General features: G+C 42.1%; 2 protein-coding genes across 10 annotated transcripts; both read left to right on the top strand.

The window, feature by feature from the left end:
* The first annotated feature begins 151 nt into the window (after positions 1 to 151).
* On the top strand, positions 152 to 20506 carry LOC115189924 (cleavage and polyadenylation specificity factor subunit 6). 7 transcript variants are annotated; one of them, XM_029748430.1, is made up of 12 exons: positions 152 to 277; positions 1854 to 2066; positions 2313 to 2416; positions 2657 to 2802; positions 3163 to 3342; positions 6311 to 6424; positions 10070 to 10580; positions 11014 to 11151; positions 11730 to 11845; positions 12245 to 12398; positions 12901 to 13104; positions 17706 to 20506. In XM_029748430.1, the coding sequence occupies exons 1-11, from the start codon at positions 218 to 220 to the stop codon at positions 13097 to 13099; spliced, it is 1935 nt and encodes a 644-aa protein (XP_029604290.1). In that variant the 5' UTR covers positions 152 to 217; the 3' UTR covers positions 13100 to 13104; positions 17706 to 20506. The 7 variants fall into 7 exon arrangements, with proteins under 7 accessions (XP_029604290.1, XP_029604291.1, XP_029604288.1 ...); XM_029748431.1 differs by having other exon boundaries at positions 3157 to 3342; positions 12916 to 13104; XM_029748428.1 differs by having other exon boundaries at positions 3157 to 3342.
* Positions 20507 to 21435: 929 nt separating this feature from the next.
* Positions 21436 to 26817, top strand: LOC115189927 (YEATS domain-containing protein 4). Of its 3 annotated transcripts, none has more exons than XR_003877059.1 (8): positions 21436 to 22345; positions 22625 to 22744; positions 22995 to 23061; positions 23166 to 23260; positions 24093 to 24182; positions 24318 to 24405; positions 24923 to 26513; positions 26546 to 26817. XR_003877059.1 is itself a non-coding variant. In XM_029748436.1 (7 exons), the coding sequence occupies exons 1-7, from the start codon at positions 22295 to 22297 to the stop codon at positions 25090 to 25092; spliced, it is 681 nt and encodes a 226-aa protein (XP_029604296.1). In that variant the 5' UTR covers positions 21436 to 22294; the 3' UTR covers positions 25093 to 26817. The 3 variants fall into 3 exon arrangements, 1 of the variants encoding a protein (XP_029604296.1); XR_003877058.1 differs by having other exon boundaries at positions 24923 to 26545; positions 26578 to 26817; XM_029748436.1 differs by having other exon boundaries at positions 24923 to 26817.
* The last annotated feature ends 1165 nt before the right edge of the window (positions 26818 to 27982 follow it).

The raw sequence follows: 27982 nt of genomic DNA, 5'->3' as shown, positions 1-27982 counted from the left end.
GAACATTTTGACAAAATAAGCAGAAACGTCATGTTTATGCATAATGTACATAGTTACATGTACCCCAAACAAAACATCACTGTCATTCAAACAATTTAGCAATGTTTGTAATAGAAAATGTGATAACTAGATTATTGGCCCCAGATGTGACGTTTTCTGCTTTCCTGTTTGCATTTTGTCTTGTTCAGGTCGATCGGTGGAGGAGGTGGTCTGGAAAATGGCTGACGGAGTTGATCACATCGACATCTACGCCGATGTTGAAGAGGATTTCAACCAGGTATGCAAACCGTTACATTTGCTTAAATCCTACACCGTTATAGACATATTTGTGGTTTGCCCTGTGATTTTTATTCGCTAAAATGCTTATTGAAAGTTAAACCGAGCTATCTGGCGTCCGATGAGACCTGCAAAGCGTTGCCTGTGTTTGCCGCAGCATTTTTGAATTGCAACTACGCAATAGCTTGTCAAATATTGAAGAAAAAAAATAGTAACGTGAATGTTGTGTACGTCTTGGTTTTCTATAATGTTTGTTGGCTAATGTATACATTTGGTAGGTAAATATGTTTGACTTTGCAAGCCAACGTGGTCGTTCCATTGTTAACGACAGAAGCTTGTTGTACTGGAGGCGAAGTGGCGGGGAAGGCCGCGCACAACACAAAAACCCTGGCCTGGTTTGTCGTCGTGCGCTAACATTATACTGGTGTTCAACTACCTAGTTACACATTACCGTGTAACTGTTTAGCTAATAGTATAAAACAATAGGGACTGTTCGCTAATAACGCGTTTTTTGGGGTGGAGTGATGGTTTGTAGTTTCCCTCCGGTCGGAATACTGTTTTAAAAAGGTTGTTTCTCTCGGCGTCACTCCCGCTGCTTGCTGGCTAGGCTAAAGTTAGCTGCTATGTTGATGTTGCTAGTCTTTTCTCAAAACAACAAAACCGTCTTCAAGATACCATGTTGCATAAACATGAATCACTTTGTTATTTTTTTTATCAACTGCCTTTCTAAATCTGATAGTTTGGTTATTTTTCTGTATTTTTGTTAATGCCAAATGGAAATTCTATTCAAATCAAACTTTGTCTCATGCGGCCGAAAACAACAATTGTAGACTTTACCATGAAATGCTTACTTACAGCCCTTAACCCAACAGTGCAGTTCAGGAAGAGTTAAGATGGAAATGCTATTCGTTTTGAGATTAGTTTGATTCTCATTAATCAATCACATAGGACTTGTTATCTCTGGTTGTAAATTTACTTGGGGATATTTGACCCAGTTCTCACACAAAAATGCAGATATCTCTATGGTTTTGCATTTGAGCTTTGTGCAAAGATTGCCAACTGCACTCTGATGCAGTGTGTGTAGACTGAAGTGTTGTGTATGCTGAGGTTGGTCATACTTGCAGTCTTTTCAATGTGGTTCTGTGCACTTTAAAGGGATATTTAAAAAATGTTTCTAGTCATAATCTCCAGAGCAGTATCCATTTGTACCAAACAAATCTGCATATTGCAAACACTAATTTGGATGTTTTACTTATCTAAATTCTGTGTTGTTGACTCAAAGCAAAGTAACTTGATAGTGTTTGTTAGGACCTCATTAGCACGGGGACTGTCCACGATTTTATACATGCTGTTGGACTCAAAATAGAACCAGCTTTAGGCAACAAACTGTTACCATTGAAATGTTGGCTAGATAATGTGGCTCACATTGTTGCCTATTCAGGCAATAATGTCTGCATCTTTTGTATTTCATGTCCTGAATATCACAAAGGGCATTAAATACAACCTGGAGCACAACTATTGATTGACTGACTGTGATGTAAGGTTGACCCATTGTGTTCTATTCCCCCCCACCACAGGAATCAGACTACCCTGCCCATGACCAGATAGACTTGTATGACGATGTTATCTCTCCTTCGGCCAATAATAACGGAGACGCACCTGAGGACCGGGACTACCTGGACAACCTACCCCCACCTGCTGGCTCCGAGGGGAACAAGAGCACCCCGCCCAACGTGGTTTACACGTACACTGGCAAGAGGATCGCCCTGTACATAGGCAATCTCACATGGGTAGGTTATGGGTTTGGATAAGAGCGTCTGCTGAATCACAAAGATAAATCTAAACGGGCCAGTTACTCAGACCCAGTTAAGCTTACTTCCGGAGTTAAAAAGCGTGCTCAGTGGGTCTTTGAGAATTGCCATTGGAAGTGTTTTTTTTAGTCCAGAGATGGGCTTAGTGGGGGTCAGGGACACCAGCCCTTAATGTGCATCAATTATGTAATGGGTCTTGATGTAAAAAGTGCCTCCCCTTTCCAGTGGACAACAGACGAAGATTTGACAGACGCCATTGGATCAATAGGCATTAAGGATTTGCTGGAGATCAAGTTCTTTGAGAACAGAGCCAACGGGCAGAGTAAAGGGTGAGCTTCCTCCTTGCCTTTCATGATCCCTCATATTACACACTGACACTCTCAACACACTGTGTGTTTTTTGTGGATGACTTTCCTAATACCTTTGAACTACACACAGGTAGTTGTACTCTGAGCCTCATTTAATCAATTATTTTAAAGTGATAAACAGAAAGAAATGCCCAAATAAAAGCCAGAAGGAAAGAAGGAGATGGTGACTTGGTCCCGTTATGCCCTGGTGTGTCCCATTAGGTTTGCCCTGGTGTGTGTGGGCTCAGACGCGTCCTCTAGGAAGCTACTGGACCTGCTGGCTAAACGGGAGCTACACGGACAGAACCCCATTGTTACCCCCTGCAACAAGCAGTCCCTCAGCCAGTTCGAGATGCAGTCTCGGAAAAGTAGGTGAACCTGCGTGCCTCCCGCTGGGATGGCCAATTAGAGTTCTAGAATAATTATTATATGTTAGTTATCTGGTTTTTCTGCACGGTTTAATGACAAGGTAGGTCTGATAACCTGGCAAGACCCAAATACACTGAAGCAGACCCAAGTATTTGGGGCTTGAATCTGCCTCTGCTGTCAATGCAGAAATTCCCGAAAAATAGTTTATAATTTTGACTAATAACTACATTTATTTGAATAAATGCATTGATTTAGTGAACTAATTAGAGTTTTAGCGCTCAGAACTAACTAATTGGATGAGCACAATGAGTTGGGGATTTGAATGTTCTCTCCGCCCTCTTCTTTCCCTTTATGCCCAGGTACATCGGGTGGGCAGATGTCCGGCGATGGGAAGGCGGGACCCCCCACCATGGGCCCCCGCGGTGGCTTCCCCATGGGCATGGGTAGGGGCCGAGGCCGCTTCCCTGGCCCTCCTGGCCCTGGAGGAGACCGGTTCCCTGGGCCCATCGGACCCGGAGGACCACCGCCACACTTCCCAGGTGAGTACTCTTCCCACTCCAGGTCCGTTCACACTGCTCTCGGCTAAAACCAGGGTGTCTGCTGGTTCTTATAAAGTCTGTCTTAAATTGATTTATAAGTCTTTAAAGTATCTTAAATTCAGTTTTCAAAGGTCTTAAAAAAATGTGTCAGAGATGACTACAGTGTTTGTTATATTGTGCTGCTGCTTAATTGTTGACACGCGGCAAAAAAATCTAAACAACGGAAGGTCATAATACTGGAGGCCACTTTCAAGATGTTGGAGAGAGCTATCCAACCACATGTTTTTAAATGGACTTACTGTTACCCATAAGTCAAAGCCCTGTCTAAGCCGGGGGGTGGGGTTCTACTAAGCTATATGGAATTATTTTAACAAGGTCATACCAAGGATCATTTTACTATACTGAACAAAAATAAACGCAAGAATTTAAGATTATACCGAGTTACAGTTTATATAAGGAAATCAGTCAATTGAAGTATATAAGTTAGGCCGTAATCTATGGATTTCACATGATTAGGTATCAGTTGGTCACAGATACCTTAAACAAAATGCGCCTCAGGATCTCGCCATGGTATCTCCGCATTCAAATTGCCATCGATATAAAATGCAATTGTGTAGGTGGTCTGTAGCTTATGCATGCCCATACCATAACCCACCGCCAACATGGGGCACTCTGTTCACAACGTTGACGTCAGCAAACCGCTCACCCACACAAAGCCATACACGTGTTCTACGGTTGTGAGGCTGGTTGGACGTACTGCCAAATTCTCTAAAATGACGTTGAAGGTGGCTTGTGGTAGAGAAATTAACATTACATTTTCTGGCAACAGCTCTGGTGGACATTAATTCAGTCAGCATGCCAATCGCACACTCCCTCAACTTGAGACATCTGTGGCATTGTGTTTTAGTGGCCTTTTATTGTCACCCGGGCACAAGGTGCACCTGTGTAATGATCATGCTGTTTAATCAGTTTCTTGATATGCCACACCTGTCCAGTGGATGGATTATCTTGGAAAACAAGATATGCTCACTAACAGGGATGTAAACAAATTTTGACACATTTGAGATATATATTGTTTATGAAACATGGGACCTACAATTTATGTGTTGTGTCTTTATATTTTAGTTCAGTGTATTTGCTTTTGAATTTTAAGACCCCTTGAAGTATCAAAATATATAGCAACATTTTTGTGGGGATTAACATTTTTATTTGGCCTTACTGCTGTTAGCCCCAATGCAAACGCATTGAATACGATTCACTACATGGAATAATAGATGGTAGTAGACTCCCAAACTCTAAAGGAAGTTGGTTCTGATGTGTCAGTCCTTGAACATTTAACTCCTTATTTTTAGAGTTTAACAGTCTAATCTCTGTCATTCTAATCCCAGTCTAAACTTGGGGGGCCTATTAGGCTATATGAAATTGTTTTAAGAAAGTATTACCAAGGATTAATTTTGCTATTTTATTTATTTATTTAGCTATTCTATTTATTTTTTAATCTAAAACTATTAGAACATTTGGCCGTACTGCTATTAGCCCATACAAATGCACTGATTAAAAATAGGGCAGCCGCAGGTTATTGTGAGTGTATCAATTATTTCTCAACTGTCAATATAGATGAAATAACACCACTTTACAGAGTATGTTATTGAGATGTCACAGCGGAGTGGGCCAATAACACCACTTTACAGAGTATGTTATTGAGATGATGTCACAGCGGAGTGGGCCAATAACACCACCTTACAGAGTATGTAATTGAGACGATGTCACAGCGGAGTGGGCCAATAACACCACCTTACAGAGTATGTAATTGAGATGATGTCACAGCGGAGTGGGCCAATAACACCACCTTACAGAGTATGTCATTGAGATGATGTCACAGTGGAATGGAGCTGAGTGGGCCATTCACTGTGGATACAAGTAGCTTATATAGGTCTACCGATGGAGTGTTTTTGTAGGACATTTCCTGTTAAATCAGTTGCATGGCTATCTAACAGCAGTATCATATTTAGACTTAGTGATCTAGCTAATGTGTTCCCACTTCCTCAGGCGGTGAATAGCCTAGGCCCCAGGCCAATGGGTACCAAAAACATTCAGGCTAATTCATCTCTAAAGATCCAAATGGATATCTGATTATTCTGGATCCTATTTTGACATGTTGCACATGAAAATATAACCATCATGCGTTTCCTGAACAAATAGATGAAATGGCTAACTTATTTTATGTCTGTCTTGGCACTGGAAAAACAGCCAGTCCTAAAAAGACTAGTTTTTGCCAACATGGGCTCATTTCTGGAGGGAATATTAGCAGCTGTGGCAGACCTCAAAAGAACTATTAAATTTCATTCCAAGTGGCATTAAAAAGGTTGTATAAGTCTTAAATTCAACTAAATAGAACCTGCAGATACCCTGAAAAACAGTACACCAGAAAGGAAGCCCATTTTAATTGGTTAAATTTAAACCGTGCCCTGACTACAACCAATGAAATGGCTTCCTTTCTGTTGTACTGTTTCTGCTGTAAGCAGTGTGAATGGATGTTACACTGACAGCCAGGCCAGTACTGTTGGTGTTATGGACTGAACTGAAGATGGGTCCTCCTGTCTGAGTGTTATCCTGGCTTCCATGTGACCATATGTGGAAAGGATTGGTTGGAAAGCACCAACCTACCATCTCTCTTCACATGTGTCCGTTTCAATCCAGTCTGACTCCTGTTCTCTGTCCCCTTGCTTTCAGAAGTTGAGTGAAGTACTTGGATTGGGGGGGAGGGGGGTAATATTCAACATTTATTTTATCCAGTTTGTCTCATCTTTACCCCCTTCAGATAAAAAAACAAAACAAAAAAACACACTTTATTTTTTGCTTTGGCAACTTCTTCCTATGTTGCTAGCTGCGCTGCTGCCATTGGCCGAATGGCCAGTGAGGTCACTGTGGCACCAGCCTGGTTGTGATTGTGTTTTTCTCCCACTAGGGTCGGGGATGAGGCCACCTGAACTCATTAACCATAGACACCAAGAAGGCCACCTGATGGATATGAATTTCAATTGCTTCCCGCCGGGACGTGATGGGAATTGGCGACCCAGAGGTGAAATGCCTCGACTCCTGTTGACAACAGTGCTAGGGTTGGCAAATTTCCCCAAATCTTCCCAAAAATCCCAGATTTTCAACAAATCCCAGTTGGAGGATTTATGTAATCCGCAGGGAATTTGCTGCAATGGAATCCTCCAACCTGGGATTTTTGGGAATTTTGGTAATGTTTTGGATTTTTGCAACCCTTCACAGTGCTAATGTACTAAATAAGAATGATTACCCCCCCCTCTCCCCCCCGCCCCCTCTCCCCCCTGCTTACATGTTCTTTTTTATTAAGGCCTGTCTGTCTATGGAGTCCTGGGCAGACTGACTGACTGACCAAGCCTCTTTATTAAGGCCTGTCTGTCAATGGAGTCCTGGCCTCACTCTGACTGACTGACCAAGCCTCTTTATTAAGGCCTGTCTGTCTATGGAGTCCTGGCCTCACTCTGACTGACTGACCAAGCCTCTTTATTAAGGCCTGTCTGTCTATGGAGTCCTGACCTCGTCCTGACTGACTGACTGACCAAGCTTCTTCTTCTTCCCCACTTTTAAATCCTGGGTTATTGATCATTCTGTCTCTGTCAATCTTTATATGATGTGTTGCTTGTTCTGTTTCTATTGGCTGTTCTGACAGTGTCCTGGCCAGCACTCCTGAAGCTAGACAACACAATGAGTATAGAAGGGGTGTCTTGGATGGCTGACCTCTTACCATCCAGACCTGTCTGTCCTGTGTGCTCCATACCAAGCTGGTCTTTCCAGCCATCCAGACCAGTCTGTCCTGATACTCGGCCTACTGGTTCTTGGCTTTCATTGCTAATATCTGGAAAAATCTAAAATGTTGGTCTCGCTAAATCTTTAATTTTGATTCACAGGACACCTAAGGTGGGTTGCACCAACATGGTATAAATTAATCTGGGATTAGAGCTAATCTAGGGTTATAAATAATCTCGGATTAGAGCTAATCTAGGGTTATAATTAATCTGGGACTAGAGCTAATCTAGGGTTATAATCTCAGATTAGAGCTAATCTAGGGTTATAATTAATCTGGGATTAGAGCTAATCTAGGGTTATAATCTCTGATTAGCGCTAATCTAGGGTTATAATCTCGGATTAGAGCTAATCTAGGGTTATAATTAATCTGAGATGTGTTGCACCACTTCATTTAAAATCTGGATCAGTAAATCCGTGATTAACGGTTTTAAAATATGATTAGTGACATGTTACACCAATATATTCGGTATTTCGTGAATTGAAACGAAGTAGCTAGCCTACTTCAAATCAAAATCAAATTTATTTATATAGCCCTTCGTACATCAGCTGAAATCTCAAAGTGCTGTACAGAAACCCAGCCTAAAACCCCAAACAGCAAGCAATGCATGTGAAAGAAGCACGGTGGCTAGGAAAAACTCCCTAGAAAGGCAAAAAACCTAGGAAAAACCCTAGAGAGGAACCAGGCTATGAGGGGTGGCCAGTCCTCTTCTGGCTGTGCCGGGTGGATATTATAACAGAACATGGTGAAGATGTTCAAATGTTCATAAATGACCAGCATGGTCAAATAATAATAATCATAGTAGTTGTCGAGGGTGCAACAAGCACGTCTGGTGAACAGGTCAGGGTTCCATAGCCGCAGGCAGAACAGTTGAAACTGGAGCAGCAGCATGGCCAGGTGGACTGGGGACAGCAAGGAGTCATCATGCCAGGTAGTCCTGAGGCATGGTCCTAGGGCTCAGGTCCTCCGAGAGAGAGAAAGAAAGAAAGAATTAGAGAGAGCATATATAAATTCACACAGGACACCGGATAAGACAAGAGAAACACTCCAGATGTAACAGACTGACCCTAGCCCCCCGGGACATAAACTACTGCAGCATAAATACTGGAGGCTGAGACAGGAGGGATCAGAAGACTTGACAAATGAGGCCACAAAGTTGCTGTTTCTTGATAAAATAAAAACAATGTAATGTTAGAACTACTGTAACTCCATTGTGAAAGGTTCTCATGGGTTGGCTGATTTGAAATAAAATCCGTTATTTGCCAGTACTAGACAGAACTAATTTGTTAGCAACTGTAGCTAGCTAGTTTATAAACCAAGCTAGCTAGCATACCATATTATGTATTGTCATTACTTAACGTTATTTAGCCATGTATTATTTGTCCGCTAGCCACCTGATCATGGCACGTCAAAGAAGTTCAAATGTATCAGTTTATGAAAAAATAAATATATATTGTCGGAGCTGATGGGGGAATTTATTAATGTGCTGGAGGATAAAAAGACAGACCACACGACTGTCATAAAGAAGGAAGACACTTGGACCATTTTATGCAACAGATTTAATGGATCGGCACGGATTCAAGAGAAGAGGGACCTAAATCAGATGAAAGCAGGCTGGATAAAACTTCAGCACGAAAGCCAAACAGGATGCGGCAGAGTAGAGGCGGGGTCTGTTTCAGACCGGAGGGAGGGCCTCCATCCAAGGGAATTGATCCCATCACCCAGAAGATATGAGATGATTCCCCCAGCAGTTTGCCCCTCTCCATAACTCCTATTATGACAATGGACAACTCAACCCACCAATATTTAGTGAGCATAAATAACAGGCAAATATCAATGCCTATAATGCATGTTAAAATGAACGTTAATGCTACTTCACTACAATGTTAGCGTTATCAGGCCCGTTACAGCATGTTCCATAACATCATCCTTCGTACCAAGGCTGGGCATATCACAAGCCCCAGTTCAATTGTTGTACAAATTGGGAACGTAAATAGCCTACTAATAATGAGTCAATTATTCTAAACCTCAACAGGATTCAACCTGTCTATAATTTATTCTCTGAGGAACTGTCGTTTTGGTCTCTCCACTGTAGATATGCTGCCATTTTATCAGTTCCACCACAAGGGGCAGTTTAGAATTCATCTCCAATCTGAACTTTTTGTATTCATTGAGCAACAGGCTTAAAATGTATCTAGGGTTAAATTGCAAACTAAATTTAGATTAGAGGAAGGATTTAATTTAACTAGGATTAATGTAAAATGTGGTGCAACAAGATGAATAGATAATTTGATTTAACCCAGTTTAAGAGTTGATGCAGCCCACCCCTTGTGTCAAACAGTCAGAGATGTAAATGTGGTCCTTCATGTTGTACAACGTCAGTGTTCACGGCTTCTGTTTGAGTCCTTTTGCTGTGTTTCCTTCTAAGCTTTAACTTTGATCCCACTAAGTCGAGGTGGCCGCCAAGGCAGTGACTGAAACATACAGGATCACACATTTTAACATTTTCACCAACACGTCATGCAACTTAAAATGGCCCAATTCCTATCCGGAAGTCATCAAACCCAAGCTAAGACATTTGCTGCAGTACTTGAGTTCCCTGTTTGTGGTCTCTGGATTCCAAGAACTGCTCGGTGCCGCCTGCTGACACTGGGATCTGCTCGGTGCCGCCTGCTGACACTGGGAGCTGCTCGGTGCCGCCTGCTGACACTGGGAGCTGCTCGGTGCCGCCTGCTGACACTGGGAGCTGCTCGGTGCCGCCTGCTGACACTGGGAGCTGCTCGGTGCCGCCTGCTGACACTGGGACACCACAATGCTTTAATTTGCTTTCAAACAGTTGGTAGTGAATCCAAACTCAAGAAGGTTCTGTTTTGTGTTTCTGTGTTCCAGGTGGTATGCAGGGCCCACCTCGACCCCCTCCTGGCCCACTAGGTCCCCCTGGACCCCTAGGCCCCCCTCCCCCAGGACAGGGCCTCCCCCCTCCCATGCAAGGCCCCCCCAACCGTGGCGACCGCCCACCACCCCCGGTCATGTTCCCCGGCCAGTTTGGCCAGCCCCCCATGGGTCCTCTCCCCCCTGGCCCTCCCCCACACGGCTTCGGCCCTCCTCCTGGCCCCCCACCCCCCCAACAGGGCCCTCCACCCCCTGGTCATTTTCCTCCTCGCCCCCCTGGTCCCCTTGGACCGCCTCTGGCCCTCGCTCCCCCACCACACATGACCGGGCCCCGACCTGGAGGTCCCCCACCGGCTCCCCATGTCAACCCAGCGTTCTTCCCTCCTCCTGGGGGTCCTAACAACATGGGGGGCCCTCCTGGAGGGGACGGCAGGGGCCCCAACGGGCCCAACGACCCCTATGGACGGCCACCTCCGTATGACCGGGGAGACTTCGGACCCGCCGGCAGGTAATATAACCCAACAGGATCATGACATCACGTACTGCCAGCTCTACAGAAAGTCAGTTGTTTCCCCTCTCCTCCTCCTCTTCTTCATTGGTTCTGTTCCAACCTCATTTACTGTACTCTAGATGATGGTTCGTGTTTGAAGAAAACTGATCTATTGAATGTCAAATACTGCCAGTTTTAGTCAGAATTGATTTCAGTATGTAGAACAGCTGTGGTAGAAGCAACAAGGAAATCCTCCAACACCTTCTATTATAGCACTGTCAGGTTCCCTTAGCAACAGTCCGCCATCGTTTGTGTTTGTGTGGGGGCGTCTTTTAAAGGGGGGTCTTTTACGTTAGTATTTTGACTAAGAAGCGTGGTTTCTTTAGTGACCCTCCTGAATCTCCCTTCCTCCATCCTTCCCTCCCTCCCTCCCTCCTCTGGCTGCCTACAGTAACCAGCGTCCCCCGCTAATCTGTGAGTTTGACCTCAGGGCCCCCCTGCCCCGCGGCTGCCCAGACCCCTGGATTAACGAGGGTTTGGTCGATCTGAAAAATGGCGGCCAACACTTGCACAATGCGAGTGACCCAGGGTTAGTAGAAATACTGCCAGACCGTTGAACCAACATTAGGAACTAGCTTCCCCTGTAATGACCTGGTGCCTGGCTTTGTTGCATTTTGAGAGTGGATGCTTGTTGTGGTTGATGGATTGGCCGAGCTACGGTTTTGATAAGCGTTAGTGAACTGTGTGGTGTGTCTTGTGTATTTCCTTAGATGAGCTAGTTATCACTGGTGTTAATTCCCACAGGCTTGGATAACATGGTTTCATCTGCTGTGTAGTTTTAGCTGTCCATTAACTGTGTTCCTTGACTCATCTGATTGTCTCACCCCTCTGTTTTCTCAATCTCTCCTTGCTCTTGATCAATTTCTCTATCTTGCAACCTCGCAAAATTCATTGGTGGAGAACAGCCATGGTCCCTCCCCTCTGACCTTCTCCTCCAATGACTTTTGAGAAGGCGAGGAGTTAGGAAACACTCATTGAAAAAATAGCTTTTCCTTCCTCTTAAACGTCCTCTTTCCTGTATCTGGTGGTTCTGAGTTTGTCATTGAGTTAGAGGACCGTTGTTTTTAGATATTGATGCTGTCTCCCTCCTGCTTGTCTCTGTCCCAGGGAGATGGAGTCGGCGCGGACACCGCTGAGTGAGGCAGAGTTTGAGGAGATCATGAACCGGAACCGAGCCATCTCCAGTAGTGCCATCTCTAGGGCGGTGTCAGATGCTAGCGCTGGTATGGACCATGCCCTAAACGCACTCACACCTCACAAATACTACAACACCCTCTACAGAGGGGCTGAATACACACTCACACATCACAAATACTACAACACACTCTACAGAGGGGCTGAATACACACTCACGCCTCACAAATACTACAACACACTCTACAGAGGGGCTGAATACACACTCACACACACCTCACAAATACTGCAACACCCTCTACAGAGGGGCTGAATACACACTCACACACACCTCACAAATACTACAACACACTCTACAGAGGGGCTGAATACACACACACACACATTTTATCTATGTGCTGCTTGTAGATTGTATTGCGTACTTTCACAAGTGTCCCTTATCTAAGTGTCTGAGCTATACCCATGTGATGTCTTCCTTTGTCCATTAGCTGACTATGGCAGTGCCATAGAGACTCTGGTGACAGCCATCTCTCTGATCAAGCAGTCTAAGGTATCTGCTGACGACCGCTGCAAAGTTCTCATCAGCTCTCTGCAGGACTGTCTCCACGGCATCGAGAACAAGTCCTACGGCTCTGCCTCCAGGTAAATACAGCCTCTTCCTCGTTCTCCTGTGGTTCCTATCAGGGTTGGGGGGGTCACTTCCATTTCAATTCAGGAAGCACACAGAAATTTTAATTCTTCTTGAATTTTAATATGGTTCACTTTCTGAATTGACTGGAATTATAATGGAATTTACCGATCTTTGACTCCAACCCTGGTTTTTATAATAGACAACTGAGAGAAGTGATATGAATGAATTGAAGGTGTGTGATAACTCATGGTGATGATCAGTACCTGCTAGTCATGGAGCTTGTATTCCTGTTCTTATTGGCTGGGAGTGGTGCTGAGATGTTTCATCCACTTTAGTTGAATGCACTTACTATAAAACGCTCTGTAATATTGTCTCAAATGTAATTGATTGACAGATCAAAGTGTTACTGACAGTTGTATTGATGACGTCATTATTTCTGGTATTATTGATGGTTTTGGCCGATGGACAGACCTGCTTTGGCGGTGGGTTAAGAGTTTGATGTATGAATGTAAGTTCTGCCCCCAAAAGACGCGAGAGGTCGAGGGAGCGTGACCACAGCCGATCCCGGGAGAAGAGCCGGCGCCACAAGTCCCGTAGCCGCGACCGCCACGAGGACTACTACCGCGAACGCAGCCGGGAGCGAGAACGGCACCGCGGGGACAGAGAACGTGAACGCGAAAGAGACCGTGAGAGGGAGTACCGACATCGTTAGGGGAGGTGTGTATGCCCGTTCAAGCTCCTTACCCGTAACGGTCTCACCACTCTTCTCCCTCAGCTTAATGCAGGCCAGGGGCCGGGTCGCTACGCCCCAGAACAAGAGGCCCAGAGCGGGACATGACGCGCCCTACGGAGCCTACGGTAGGTGGAGGTGGTAGGTAAGGCATTGTTCCATCAGTCATTGTTGTAGTCTTGACCAGTACTGACTCATTGCTGGTATATGTGTGTATATATATATTATTTGTCTGAAACTTGTAGGTTTTGACCGTGTTTTACTTTCATCCTTTGAACATTGACTGTGTCGTCAGGCTTCTACTGCATGTGTGTTGTAGGGGAGGTTTTATATGTAAGCCCTGCTAAGCTTGAAAATGTTTTTTAAACCTTTGAAAAAGTACTTTATATGACCAGTGATCAACACCTGTGAAAGTTGTAAAATACGCAAATAGTTTATTGAAGGGTTTCTTTGACACTGATGCCACAATGTGCCAAGAAATGATTAGTGTACATTTTCCAGTGTTCAAACGTTGTCAAGGTTGAACTCTGACGCTACAACTTAAGGGGGTTGGATGAATTGTTCTGTAGGCCACCAAATGATGACCAAACTCTAGGTGTTTCCTGACTCTTTTTAACCTGAGGTAATGGTTACATGCCAATTGAAATGTCTAAACTATTTTAAAACCACTGTCAGTTCTCTAACCTATAGTATAAGCCAAAGTATGGTTTTGGAGTTAAAAAAATTGAAATGATTTTGGTATATTGTCTGTGAACTTGACAAATGTCTTTGACATATTTTTCATTTCATCACGCTGAAATTGATGGTCTTGAACAAAAGGGATTTTGATAATGTTTTTGTATAATTAATGGCATTGATATCAAGCTGGTAAAATGTTTTGTCTATATTAATTTTAGGCAAATAGTTATCTGGTCATACTCCCTTAACGGTTGACAGGAATGTGGTAACTAGCCCGCTATGTGTCCTGTAGCATCGTTGGTCATGGTCTTCACTCTAAAGCCCCATTTTTGTAAAACAGAGCGTTTTGAGTCTTGGTGCTGCTCTTGGTGCTGCTGCTCTTGGTGCTGCTGCTCTTGGTGCTGCTGCTCTTGGTGCTGCTGCTCTTGGTGCTGCTGCTCTTGGTGCTGCTGCTCTTGGTGCTGCTGCTCTTGGTGCTGCTGCTCTTGGTGCTGCTGCTCTTGGTGCTGCTGCTCTTGGTGCTGCTGCTCTTGGTGCTGCTGCTCTTGGTGCTGTTAACATAAGATGAACCTGGTTTTACCTTTTACATTTCTGTATGTGCCATTTTTTTGCGCTTGTTCCCTGACATTGAAGGTTTGAGTTCCAAAAAAATTGGGCTCAGGTTTTGATCCATTTTGTATATCTTGATGGTAACATAGGGTTATACATGATGATGATAATATATATATTTACTTCATGGCCATGTAGGGCCCTATAAAATCCACACTGTGGAGAACGCGGACAGAATCCAGACATTAAAACGGAATGAATCAATATTCAATAATGTTAGCAGGAAATCAACTAAAGGGAATTGAAGCTAGTAGGACGTCAACTAAATGTGTTGAAGCTATTTGAAAATTAAATTTGTCCACCACTTTGTTAAGCCGTTAGCGATGATGCTAATATAATGACAGCAGTCTTCTGGTAGATGGAAAGGTTTTCCCAAAAGGCTTCTCTGTAGTTCATATTTACTTGGCAGAATGGTATCATGATTATTTGCATAAATCCACTGGCCATTTGTTTAGCAAACTCTGCCATCACATGAGTGCTACAGAAACATCGCTAACCAAAGTGACGCTTGCTGGTGCACAGTTGAATTAAAGGGTAACTACACCCAAAAATGTACATTTCTGGTCTGCTGATGTGTAATCATGGTTGTGTACTTAACATCCAATGTTTTTATATATTTAAAATGAAAATAGGCAGGGGGAAAATTCTATTGATTTTATAGGGCCCTAGCAATTTCTGTTTGCCTGTAAATTTTCGGTCAATTTGATTACTTTTCATCCCTTAATACTGTGAATCACAATGTGCTGATCTTGTAAACAAATAAGAAAATGATAGAAATATTTTTGCCCGAGGTACAGTACTTCAAAGATGCTGAAAATATCAATCAATACAGGTACAGTACTTATCTGATATTTCAATGAGGACTAAAGAATCATCACTATTGTCCACAATTAAATGGCAGCCATTTTGTTAATGTGGATATTTTAGGTTTCAAATGGTACACCTATTTGAAGTGGATCTCAAGATTTTACTATCGGTTGTCTTGTTTTTAGGCTGTAGTTTGAAATCAACGGCCAGACAATTTTGACATGGTACCTTGACAAATATCTTGTAGGGATTGAAGGTCAATGGGTGTTTGACTGAAATGGCGTAGTCAAGAAAAGAATGTTGTGGTATTTGTCCTATTTTTAAATGGGTTGATGCTCACTCAAATTGAATGTTGACGTTGTAAATCCCCATAGTGATTTGAATGTATACCCCAACATCTGATTGTATTACCGGTTGTTATATATATTATATTGGTTAGTTTGCTGATTAGTGACTCCATGCTTGCATTAAATGGGATTACTCCTTTGAATGTACATGTTCGATGAAGTAACTTCTCTGCATTTGTTTTCTCCATTATTAAATGGCAATAGCATTTTGTTAAATTATTCAAATAAATGTAATCCTTTTAATAATACAACTGACAAATCAATCTAAAAATCTTAGTTTTGGTCATTACTGTTAAATCTCAAGGGAACAAACTTAAGAGGGGGTTACTTTATTATCCTGTACAGTCCTATTTGTCTCACGTCATGGTAAAGGAAATGCTTTGATCTATGCTTACTACCTGTCAATCTATGTTCACAGATCTTAACGTTGTTTCATTTAGCGTTGGGATCATGTGCCCCCTACAGGGAAGAAATGACTAGCTATTTTTCCAATTTGTCTATAGGTGTCAGTGATGTTTTGCAGGCATGGAGAAAGCAGCCCTGATTTCCTGCTACCATATTTCTGCTGCTGTTTTAACTGTTTCTCTCTCTCTCTCTGGTGTATTCATCCTTCACAACTACACATCATGTGGTTCCTGCAACACTCATTGGTGTCCACACCATCTCAGGAAGGGTCATTTTGATGACTGTTCAACCACCGTAAACACTTTCAATGTCTCCTGTAAAAATAGACTCTGCAGGAAGATAGTACCAGGTCTATACCTGGTCACATTCTTTAATCCGTTAGTTATAATTCTAATTGATTTGTAGTGTTTTGAGAACATGTCTTGATGATGCTGTGGGCCCTTTGAGATGCTCAGTGGATCAGAAATGATTGTGGAGGGTGATGGGACGTCTGTTCAATGAAATGTTGGTATTATTCACTTTCTAAATGTGATCTTGCCAACTATGCACCATGTAAATTCACTCATAGAGCAGTACCTGGCTTTAATTTAATTAAAAATAGTATTGATAAACAATTAAACTAATAATTATAGATATTTTTTTTTAATGGAAATTGTCAAAGACAACCAAACCGTACAGCATATTCCTTTACCTGGTGTATGAGTTTGGAAACTGTCTGGAGTGAGCTATGAACTGAAATATTAATGAATGGTTATGTGGTTTGCAATTCCAATGAATTATCAGTGTAATGTTGTCCATGCCAGGATCTAGCTTTGTGAGATGCTTCAGACCACTGATATAAGAGTGTTTTTATACATTCATCCTGATGTAATACTACTGTTCCTCTATGTAAACCTGAACATGTTTGTCCTCTGCTTTTCCCAGTGCTCCAGGCCCAGTTTATTTTTTTCCATATGTTATCTAATAGGTTTTCACCTATTGGATAGCTTTAAATGCATAGCTGTAGAATGACTAGAACGAGGGTCTGCATCCAAGTCAATGAATCGTCTGTTCTATTTATTATTTCTATGCGTTTAAATCCTATCCAATAGGTAAAATCTGGGATAACTTCTGGAAAAACTGCCCTCGTCACCTCTTAGACTAGGGGACCAATACCAAACCGGCCGCTTAGACCTTCTGGTCTTATGGACTTGTTGAAATCTGAGAGGATTTGATAGGTGGAATTCTCACATTACTTCCACCTATCAGAGGACAAGGTAGACTTAATACCATATTGTGTCCATCTGTGAAATCCTCTAAAGATATTGAGAAGTACGTACGGTCTAGGGGTTGGGATTGAGCGTTCTGTAGATACCATCTTCTGCCCATGCACTTCTACATTAGATTAGAAGATGTTTTGTGAGCAGCCTTAAACAGGTTTATCCTATCCACACAAATTGATTGTAAACCTTCTCTGAAATGAGTTGAGTACTTAGCGCATGGCACATTTTGAAAACCTACTAAATTCAGATCTCAACAGTATAGCAGGGTCATTGTGGGCACTACGTTGTTCTTCCTTACTCACTGTAATGTGGAATCACTCTGACAAGTTGACTACCATTAGAAAAAGCAGTACCTGCATGTCTTTGTTTTGTGTCCTCTGTGTATGCTGTAAAATTAGAGGGGGTATGACACAAACAACAAACTGTATATTGTTGGGCTGCCCCAAACCAAACTCCACCCTTCGTTTTCACACATTTCAGCCTACGGAAGAGGACAGGGACGAGGACGCCTCGTCTCAACCAGCAGGCCCTACTTCAGGATCGCCTTGTCAACTAGTCCCCCCCTCTGTCTGTGTCTCCATGGTTTCCAGGGGACTGACTACCTGGGAATCGCTCACAGCTGTGTAAGGTTATAAGTAGTGTTCTTTAAAATCATACTCATGGTATATAAAAAAAACTTCTCAACAGCTATTTTTATTTTTACTGAAATTTTATTTGATGTGAACGAAAAAAATGATTACCTACCTGTGTTGACAGGCTTCTTCAAGCTTTGCGAAAATAACAAATTACTACATTTGCCTGCTCTATTCCAAAACGGACAGCTTTTGACTGCTATAATGTGTACATTTTGTCAGGTTAGAGTTGATTTTACAGGGAGTTTTTTTTTTCTTTGGTTTTTCATCTTTATTTCCTCTCGTGCCCCTCCCTACTTTCCTCGTTAGGATAATGTTTGTAAATGTCTCTGCTTTGAATATTAAAATAGATTCTGTGTTGTAATAAACTGTTTACTGGGGTTTTGACACTTAATAATAATTTAAATGTGTACGTTTTTGCCTGCATACATTTTTCATGTTGAATTTTACGAAATAGTTCTTTTAAATTTACTCTCACTTAAGTTGCGATGTTGTGCTGTTATTGACCAAATTTAAGCACAGTTGACCAAAAGGTTGTATTTGTCCTGATGCCCAGAATTAGTGAAACCTGACTGAATTTAGCGTAGCTACTTTTGCATTGAATGATCATGTGACAGATATTTTCATCTTTGACTTATTAGTTTGTTCTAAAAGTTCTACTTAAAATGTAGCTACTTGTTTGGCGAACATTTTGTTTTTAGTCTCCGTATACTACTGTATGCCATTTGAATACCAAAAGTGAAAATCCATGTCTTGGCTAACTGATTTTAGAGGTATTCAGGACTTGATTATACTTGGGCAAACATTTTTTAGTTTTATTATTTTTTTATTTCTTGATTCTTTTTTTTCATGTTACCAGGAAGTACATTCCAAGGGTTCATTACCCTAAAATTCATGACACAAGTAGAACAAATGATTGAGTTATATGGAATTATTTTAGTGATAGTTGATGCAAACTTCACAGATCTGGACAATAATACTACTACTACTACTTCTGTGAACAGAATTAGTCCCTTATCTGCAAACTTGTGCTCCGATTGGCTGGCTGATGTACTGCACTGATTTCTTATTGAGGTGCTTGTCTCACTGGTTTCGCCCAGTGAGGGTTGTGGTAGCCTGGTCCCAGATCTGTATATATTTTGGCCGAGTCTTGACTTGTTGTCCAGCCTACATTGAATAGCAATAACATTGCTAGCCAGAGTAGTTGGCTAAAACGCATACAGACCTGATCGGTATACTACAAGGCAGGACCAATGCGTTAGCCAGCTAATTTGCTTAAATATTCTGAATTAACTTTTAGATTTTTGTTGGGAATAGAAGCTTGACTCAACTTAAACACATGTCTAAGTTCAGCTTTCTTAATGAACCACAAAATTAAATGTTATTTCTGGTTGTTTATCAAAGTTAGCTGGCTAATGCATTGATCCTGTTTTGTACGATCCCCTTCTGGGACCAAGCCAAAGGGCTAGGTGTAGTAAATGGATAGGGATTACAGTAGTGAGGTTCTGGGATAAGGCTGAGGGGCTAGGTGTAGTAAATGGATGGGGATTACAGTAGTGAGGGTCTGAGACCAGGCCGAGGGACTGGGTGTTGTAAATGGATGGGGATTACAGTAGTAATGAGGGGCTGGATGTCGTAAATGGATAGGGATTACAGTAGTGAGGGTGTTGTAAAAGGGTGTTGTAAATGGATGGGGAATTACAGTAATAAGAGTATTCAAGTGAGGTGTCCATTTTGTAAAGCATGAGAGCACAATCCTTCCCTAGTTTCTCAGGGTCTGTGCACTGACTGGTCTGCCAGATTGAAATAACTGATATCGATGCCTGTTTTAAGGCAGTAATACCTACCTCCCCATTTACTCCCATGTATTTTCTACATGGCCCTGATAGACTTAGGTGGTGCTCTCCTGCTTGCATTGCGTTGCCATTTTAAAGATAGTTATTTAGTTGGTTATTGTGGCTTCGATCATTCACTGAAACCACTGCTTCAGTCAACTTAACATTTTTTACAATTTACTGGTTAGACTTTACATCCAACTATTGGCACATAAATATCTCCAAGTTTTTAATAAATATTGCCCACTAGCTACAAAGAGCATTTTGAGCACTTTACAATGTTATTGGATGGAACTTTAGTAAAGTACTCCTTCAGGTAAAGTTTGCATGACAAACACTTTCTTTTATACGTGGGACTTTTGTATTGCATTTATTGTATAAATGCACTGAGATATTTAATATGTTGTAAAGCATTCATAATGCTCTATGTAGCTATTATACCATGTTTATTGTGCTAATGGATAGGTTATGAATGCTGTGTTAACTATTCGCTGATCATTACGAATTGTTTTCCAGCCCAACGTCTTTTCAAACCGGTTGAATATTTGAGTGGAGCTGATTTGAAACTGGTTTGATACGTCAATACTGTACATATATACGCAGTCGACAAGTGTTACCTATACTCAATTAGTGTTTTGTCATTTTGTACATATAATAATGCATCCATCTTAGATATTACCTTGGAATACTTTTTACAATCAGATCCAAGGTTTTACCCGATCAATTTCGCTCTCGGACGTGTTCAGGAAATGGAACTTTTTTTAAGGTGCACTGTCTTGTTTTGAGTGTTTTCAATAAACTAGTTTTCTCCGTCTTTGAAGTCGGGTCTTCGTGAACCATTAGGCCAAATATTACTGCTCGTCACATTGCTGATTTGGTTTCATCAGATGTACACTTAATCAATAGAATGCAATGTATAAAGGGTGGAATAAGACCGTAGAATATTACTGAGGACTGTGTAGTTTTTCTGTTCTGTGAAAGTATTGTAATGGTCTAATTTACTCAACAAAACTTAAAACCATTGTATTTTCCTCAGGTATGATTGACACGATAAAGGGAAAGTAGTTTTCGGCCCTTCAAGGCTCTTGGTTATCTTTATATATAATTTACTCATAGTTACACTTACACCAGATGCTGAATTGTACATTAGGCTGTAGTTCTTTTTGTCCTTATTTAATTTACAGCTCCATGACGTTCAGCCAAAGGTAAGTCGTCGGTTCCAGATCCGTGAAGAATGACGGCTGCAATCTGAACACGTAGCTTTTCAATCTACTCTGTGTTCCTCTTCGCAATATAGCATTGTAAGGACATAATTACATATGGATAATTATTAAATATGCAAGGTCTCAACCAGACGGGATTGATTATTGCATTATTCCACCATGCAGACTAAAACACTGTCAATGTTTGCTATTTCAGATTATATTGCTATTTTAATTATATGATTTATTAGAATATTTGCATTAAGAATAAAGGCAGTAGGTTTTCTAAGCTTGTACCACCTTGTGCCTTCTCAAAAAATAAAATATTCGAAACTACATTGTGACTCCATTTATTTTGTTTATTACTTACGATATGAGGCTATTGGATTATATTTATCCAAATTGCAACGATCAGGTCCGTGTGTGAAGCAGTTGGTGTAGACTAAAGGCTGACAGGTGGGGATTTTGCAGACGACTCGGATATCGCCATCTGCTGGCCTTTGGACTACAGTTGGTGAGAAATGCTTATAAAAACAACTAGTCCGAAGCCTTGGCTCAGACACATGTTTATAAATATACCTTTTATTAATTTCAGTAGCCGATGTGGGATTATGTATAAATGGCCTATCTTCGATGATCACTCGAACCCTGAGTCGTGTCCAGAAGAGAGTGCAGAATAATTCGGGACGGGTCGTTCACCAGCTACCGGGGAAGTCCTCGGAATCATGTCCTTGGAAAGCAAACGGGAGCAGATCTGCCTGACATTTGCTAAATCCCTGCAGAACTCTGTTTGCAGACTGGCTTCCCCCAACTAGACAGCAGACTACTGGACGGGCAACCGGCAACGGCCACAAACGGAACACTCCTATGACACGCGCCGGCTGCTTATCGGGAACTTTCCCATTTCATACTTCACTAAACGGATCAATGCACACACCATATAGCCCAGGGGCCTTAATAATGCCTTCTTAAAAGCGCCTAAAATGTATTTTTTTTAAGCTGCCATCCCAAACATTGTCGTTGTATTATTGTTGTTTTGTATATATTGCATAGTTTAACATTGTTTTGCTAGTTTAGGATTTTAATATTTGATGATTGTAAATTGGTTTACACAATTCAGTCTATATGACTGCAAGAAACTAATAAACTTGCTACTTACTACTACAGGGCACAAAGCAGAACATTAGTTCTGACTGTTTCCGGTGTTCACATCGGACCACGAACAATGTAACGTACTTCCGGTGCTTGTTTGGCTGGCAATTTGAAATGTGTACAATGTAAAATCGTGTTGTTTTCATAGATTTAATGGCAATCTTATTAAATGACACATCCCAAATCACTACCGCAAGAGTCCTATAGTGACATATACGAGTTTAACGTGACTTTCTAGTCTCTATACTATGTTTAAAAGGATGGCTGAATTTGGACCAGATTCCGGGGGTAGAGTGAAGGTAGGGGACGGATGTCACTAATATTTGATACCGGTAACTATAAAAAGTTGTATGTTAATAAGAGACAAATTGACTAACTGTGTTACCTAATTATATGATATTTAATGTTTAATAAGTCTATGGAAGCGTGTCAGTAAAGTGCTTGTCGTGAGGACGCGGTTGGAAGGCAGGCAACAACCCGCATCTCTTCTAACTGTCTATGCTAACCGGTTCACCATATTATTATCATCATTGATCTGCATGATGTTGCAGAAAACATCATCTGTCTGTTATCCACAGGGTGTTACGATCGTCAAACCCATCGTATTCGGAAACGTTGCTCGGTATTTTGGAAAGAAGCGAGAGGAGGATGGTCACACTCACCAATGGTCTGTGTATGTGAAACCATACAGAAACGAGGTAAACTCAACTGTAATTACATTTACATTACATTTAAGTCATTTAGCAGACGCTCTTATCCAGAGCGACTTACAAATTGGTGCATTCACCTATAATATCCAGTAGAACAACCACTTTACAATAGTGCATCTAAATCTTTTAAAGGGGGGGGGGGGGTTAGAAGGATTACTTTATCTTGGAAAATGGATGGTGTTGACTTCAAGGTCTCATTGGATAACCACAGTATTGACCTGACCCAATTATATTCCAGGATATGTCTGCATATGTGAAGAAAATACAGTTCAAGCTACATGAAAGTTATGTGAATCCACTCAGAGGTAAGTCAAGTTCGTAATGTATCCACGTATTAACAGTGATGTAATTTGTCATGAATGTAGGGCTCATGGAGACCTCATGGTGTTCTCTTTCTGATCCGCTGTAGTCGTGACCAAGCCTCCGTACGAGATCACAGAGACGGGCTGGGGAGAGTTTGAGATCATCATCAAGATATTTTTCATCGACCCCAATGAGAGGCCGGTGAGTGGTGCTCTACGATGTCATTTAGGACCTCATTCACATCAGTCTTTATTAATATAGCACCTTTTTTTAACAGAGGATGAATTTCAGAGTGTTTAAGACAATAAAATAATAGGAAGGTGAGAGATAAAAACACAATACGTTTTCTAAATTAGGACTCATTCAAATTGTAAAACAATAGCTTAATAACAGTGGACTTGAGACTACATTTTCATTGTACAATTACATTATTTTTTATGACCCTCTTCCCCCAGTTACATGATAGTCTGTCAGTCTGTCTACAGGTGAACCTCTTCCCCCAGTTACATGATAGTCTGTTTGTCTGTCTGTCTACAGGTGACCCTCTTCCCCCAGTTACATGATAGTCTGTCTACAGGTGACCCTCTTCCCCCAGTTACATGATAGTCTGTTTGTCTGTCTGTCTACAGGTGACCCTCTTCCCCCAGTTACATGATAGTCTGTTTGTCTGTCTGTCTACAGGTGACCCTCTTCCCCCAGTTACATGATAGTCTGTCAGTCTGTCTACAGGTGACCCTCTTCCCCCAGTTACATGATAGTCTGTCTGTCTGTCTACAGGTGACCCTCTTCCCCCAGTTACATGATAGTCTGTTTGTCAGTCTGTCTACAGGTGACCCTCTTCCCCCAGTTACATGATAGTCTGTTTGTCAGTCTGTCTACAGGTGACCCTCTTCCCCCAGTTACATGATAGTCTGTTTGTCTGTCTGTCTACAGGTGACCCTCTTCCCCCAGTTACATGATAGTCAGTCTGTCTGTCTACAGGTGACCCTCTTCCCCCAGTTACACGATAGTCTGTTTGTCTGTCTGTCTGCAGGTGACTCTCTACCACCTACTGAAGCTCTTCCAGTCAGACTCCAGTGCCATGCCCAAGAAGACAGTGGTCTCTGAATTCTATGATGAAATGGTGAGAGATTTTATTTATTTATTTTTCAAACAGTGAACCAAAGAGGACATGAGAAGCGAAGTGAAACAAGGTGCAAGGTGAGGAAAGAAACCCGAGAGGCCCGTCTCAACTCTCTGTCCTTCCTGTTCCTCTCAGATCTTCCAGGACCCCACAGCCATGATGCAGCAGCTCCTTAGCACCTCTAGACAGCTGACCCTGGGAGCCTATAAGCACGAGACTGAGTGTGAGTAGCACACACTTTTCCCATACAGTTCAGTAACAGACCTGTACATTTAGTACCTGTAGATTTATATTGTAACTACTGTATCTAGCAATGCCTTTTTAAGCCTCGTCAGGCAAATGTGTTTCAATTCAAATTATAGACATCATCAACTAGATTCAGCCGCTGGCCGATTTATTTATATTTTTTCTTAAGAGGCTGAACTGAAAACTTGGGGAGCCTAATAAAACCACCGCGGTCTAAATTCGGCCAGCGGGTCGCCAGTTGGGGAACCCTGCAGTATGGGCTTAGATTAAAAGTTGATGGCTGCGTTTACAAAGGCAGCCCACTTAGGATTTTTTGCCCAATTATTGGTCTTTTGACAGATCAGATCCTTTGCCATTAAGATCAGAATTGGACTGCCTATGTAAAGGCAGCCAATAAAACCCAATGTCTTTATCCTCATTGTTCAGTGCCACCACTGTGCAGTGCTGAGTGGACACTATCACTGGTGACTGACCATTCCTTCCTGTGTCTGTAGTTGCGGAGCTGGAGCTGCGGACGCGGGAGAAGCTGGAAGCAGCGAAGAAGAAGACCAGTCAGGAGATCACAGACCTGAAGGATAGACTGAAGGCCAGCAGAGAGACCATCAACTTCCTGAAGGGAGAGATACGCAAGCTGGAGGAGGAGGACCAGATCAAAGACCACTGATACACACACACACTGGGTGAATCTCAATTGTATTTTCTTGATTCCTCATACCTTCTCTCCTTGGATCCTTCTCAAAACTCATTGGAAAACAAGATGTGAGGTTCCTTGCCTTGGATCTTCTCTTCCTATGTGTTCTGAGAAGGAGATGAGAGAGGACACAATGAATCATAGATATACAATTGAGAAACATCTTCCCTAGGCACCCCTGTAGATCTGAAGGGTTTGGATAGGTGGATGCAATATGGTACTTGTGACTCACCTTGTCTTCTGATTTCTGATAGGCTGGATGGAGTTTACGCCTTTTTTCTTCCACCTATCCAACCCCTTCAGAGCAAATGGAGGTGCTAGGGAGGAGGGGCTAGGGATGGATTTGGAATTGCCCTCGTCTGGAATCCACACAGAATATCTCCATTTTATGATTGTTTAATTCTATAATATAATATCTGCCATTTCTCAGATGTTTTCATCCTAAGTGACTTAGTCATGCGTGTGTACATTAGTGGTACGGGTGGTCCCTGGAATGGACTCCACTATCCTGGCATTACTACCACCATGCTCACCCTGACAGAGGACCTCAACATCATTGTTATGGATGACGTAACATTGCACTAACAATAGAGAAATGTAGAGGTATTCAGTTTGAATTCCAGACTTAACACTGCCTAGCAGAATGGTTTTATATGATCATGTACATAACAAGAAAACTGAAGATAATCAATGTTAGTTTCTCTCCATCTCAGTTCAACTCAGATTTACCACAGATGGCTCTCAGTGCAACAAGTCACATTTTGGTAGACGTCTGAATGTGAATAGGTTTTGTGCTTCTGTTTTTTTAATGTAATTTTTATGTAAAACAAACCAGTTTTTCTTTGATTTCTCCTATGTACAAAATGATTAGAACACGACCGTAGAACTGATGGATGAAACATGTGTTACAGATGCTCTTCAGGGTTATTTGCAGATTATTGTTTTGTCAAAGATTGATCTCGTCAACACATCTGTAAAGCCTGGACATGCCATTGCCAACTATCTCAGTATCATGTGTCAACCCTTTTGATAGGAGTTCAGGTCTTGATCACCATGTCGATAAAGGATAGAGAACGGCAGCAGACATGTTTATTTCTGTTGGAGGGCGTTAAACTGTTGCTTTCCTTTTAAGGAGACCGGAGCGCTGTCATGTTTAATGGATATACAGCCTCTGCATTATCCTTCCACCACCACTAGAGAGCAGTGATGAGCAGATGTTTATTGGAAGAGGAATGTGGCAACAAATGTTTGTATTGGAAGAGGGAGGTGGCAACAATTGTTTGTATTGGAAGAGGGAGGTGGCAACAATTGTTTGTATTGGAAGAGGGAGGTGGCAACAATTGTTTGTATTGGAAGAGGGAGGTGGCAACAATTGTTTGTATTGGAAGAGGGAGGTGGCAACAATTGTTTGTATTGGAAGAGGGAGGTGGCAACAAATGTTTGTATTGGAAGAGGGAGGTGGCAACAATTAGAAAAAACGTGAGTGAAGAAGGGCAGGGGCTTTTTGCATCAACAACATGTGAGTGAAGAAGGGCAGGGGCTTTTTGCATCAACATGTGCATAGCAGCATTAATAGTGTATTGTATTATTACATATTGAACAGCATTCCTTTATTCTGCATTTCACTTCAATTGTCATTGTAGTTTTTTTTTATGAAAACGAATTTCCTAGTAAAATCTAAATCTAATACATGGTGAATGCTGCAGGGAGTTTAGTAGATGTCCAACTCATTTCATTTCAGACTCTTGTCTTCAAAACACAGAATACCACTAGAGTTAGTTAGAGGGGACAACTGAACAGATTGTGTGGCCCTCAACCCACATCATCTCCACAGAGGTCTCTCACTCTCTTCCCCTCTCTGCCTTGATGAACGCACCATAACGTAACACTGAATTACAGTATTTCTCAGACATTGAAAAGGGAGAGCCATGTGATTACAGTGTTTGGTAAGTACACGAGAGGTATAATAGTAACTGATCTGGGACAGCTTGAAGCATCCATGTGACATCCCAAATGGTACCCTATTCCCTTTATAGTGCACTATTTCTGGGGCTCTTGGTCAAAAGTAGTGCTCCACATAGGGAATAGGATGTGATTTGGGACGACGCAGGCCAGTCCTGTAATCTCCCCATCTTCTCCATCATTGGTTCTATGGAGACCTAGTCATCTATTGTTAGGCTGACTTGTTAAATATGCACATATTCAACTGACCACAGGCACAAAAACTATACAAGGACTCTCTCTCTCTTTCACATACACAGGGAGATAAATCATTCCATGCATGCAGAGGCTGCCCTGGACTCTGATCCTACAAAGATCAGACATTAAATAAATAGACGCTGAGCTCTGGAAGGAATGCTTGTTTATATTCCAGCGTTTAGAAATATCCTCAAGCTTTACACTGGCATGCGCTCACTAAGGCCCACTTGTAATGTAGCCTACTGTCTGGGTCCTTTGTCAATTTGGTGCCGTTCTGGAAATCCCAGGCTCTGACTGACTATTCCCTGTCTACTAGAAGTTAGTTAGTTACTGCTTATAAGCGGAAGAGAATAGTACGGCTTTCAAAGAAGATAGAATACTTTTTTTGCAAGAAATAAACTTTGAAAAGGATTTGACTGCGACCCGACCCGGATGCAGTCTAGGGATACTGGCGTGTTCGGGACGAGATCGAGGCACTGCACTGCCTGAGCTCGGGGAGGGGAGCTGCCTGCTGGAGAGAGCTGCTGGGCGAGGGAGCGGTTTACTGCAACAAGACAGGGAGACAGCCAGAACAACTTCAGCACGCCTAACTAGTTACTAGGTATTTTCAAAACGGACAGAAAACAAGGTCGGAAGGCAGAGCGGGGGCTGTTTAGAACATTTG

Source organism: Salmo trutta, unplaced genomic scaffold, assembly GCF_901001165.1.
Source record: "Salmo trutta unplaced genomic scaffold, fSalTru1.1, whole genome shotgun sequence".
In the NCBI taxonomy this organism is placed as follows: domain Eukaryota; kingdom Metazoa; phylum Chordata; class Actinopteri; order Salmoniformes; family Salmonidae; genus Salmo; species Salmo trutta.
Note: the sequence above shows the minus strand (reverse complement) of the source record. Positions and strands in the feature narration are given on the sequence as shown.

Coding starts and splice junctions, on each gene's coding strand:
- LOC115189924 (XM_029748428.1), top strand. CDS start 218: ATGGCTGACGGAGTTGATCACATCGACATCTACGCCGATGTTGAAGAG. Junction 11,152..11,729: donor CACAATGCGAGTGACCCAGG/GTTAGTAGAAAT, acceptor TCTCTGTCCCAG/GGAGATGGAGTCGGCGCGGA. Junction 12,399..12,900: donor TCCTACGGCTCTGCCTCCAG/GTAAATACAGCC, acceptor TATGAATGTAAG/TTCTGCCCCCAAAAGACGCG.
- LOC115189927 (XM_029748436.1), top strand. CDS start 22,295: ATGTTTAAAAGGATGGCTGAATTTGGACCAGATTCCGGGGGTAGAGTG. Junction 22,745..22,994: donor TGAAACCATACAGAAACGAG/GTAAACTCAACT, acceptor ATTATATTCCAG/GATATGTCTGCATATGTGAA. Junction 24,406..24,922: donor CTATAAGCACGAGACTGAGT/GTGAGTAGCACA, acceptor CTGTGTCTGTAG/TTGCGGAGCTGGAGCTGCGG.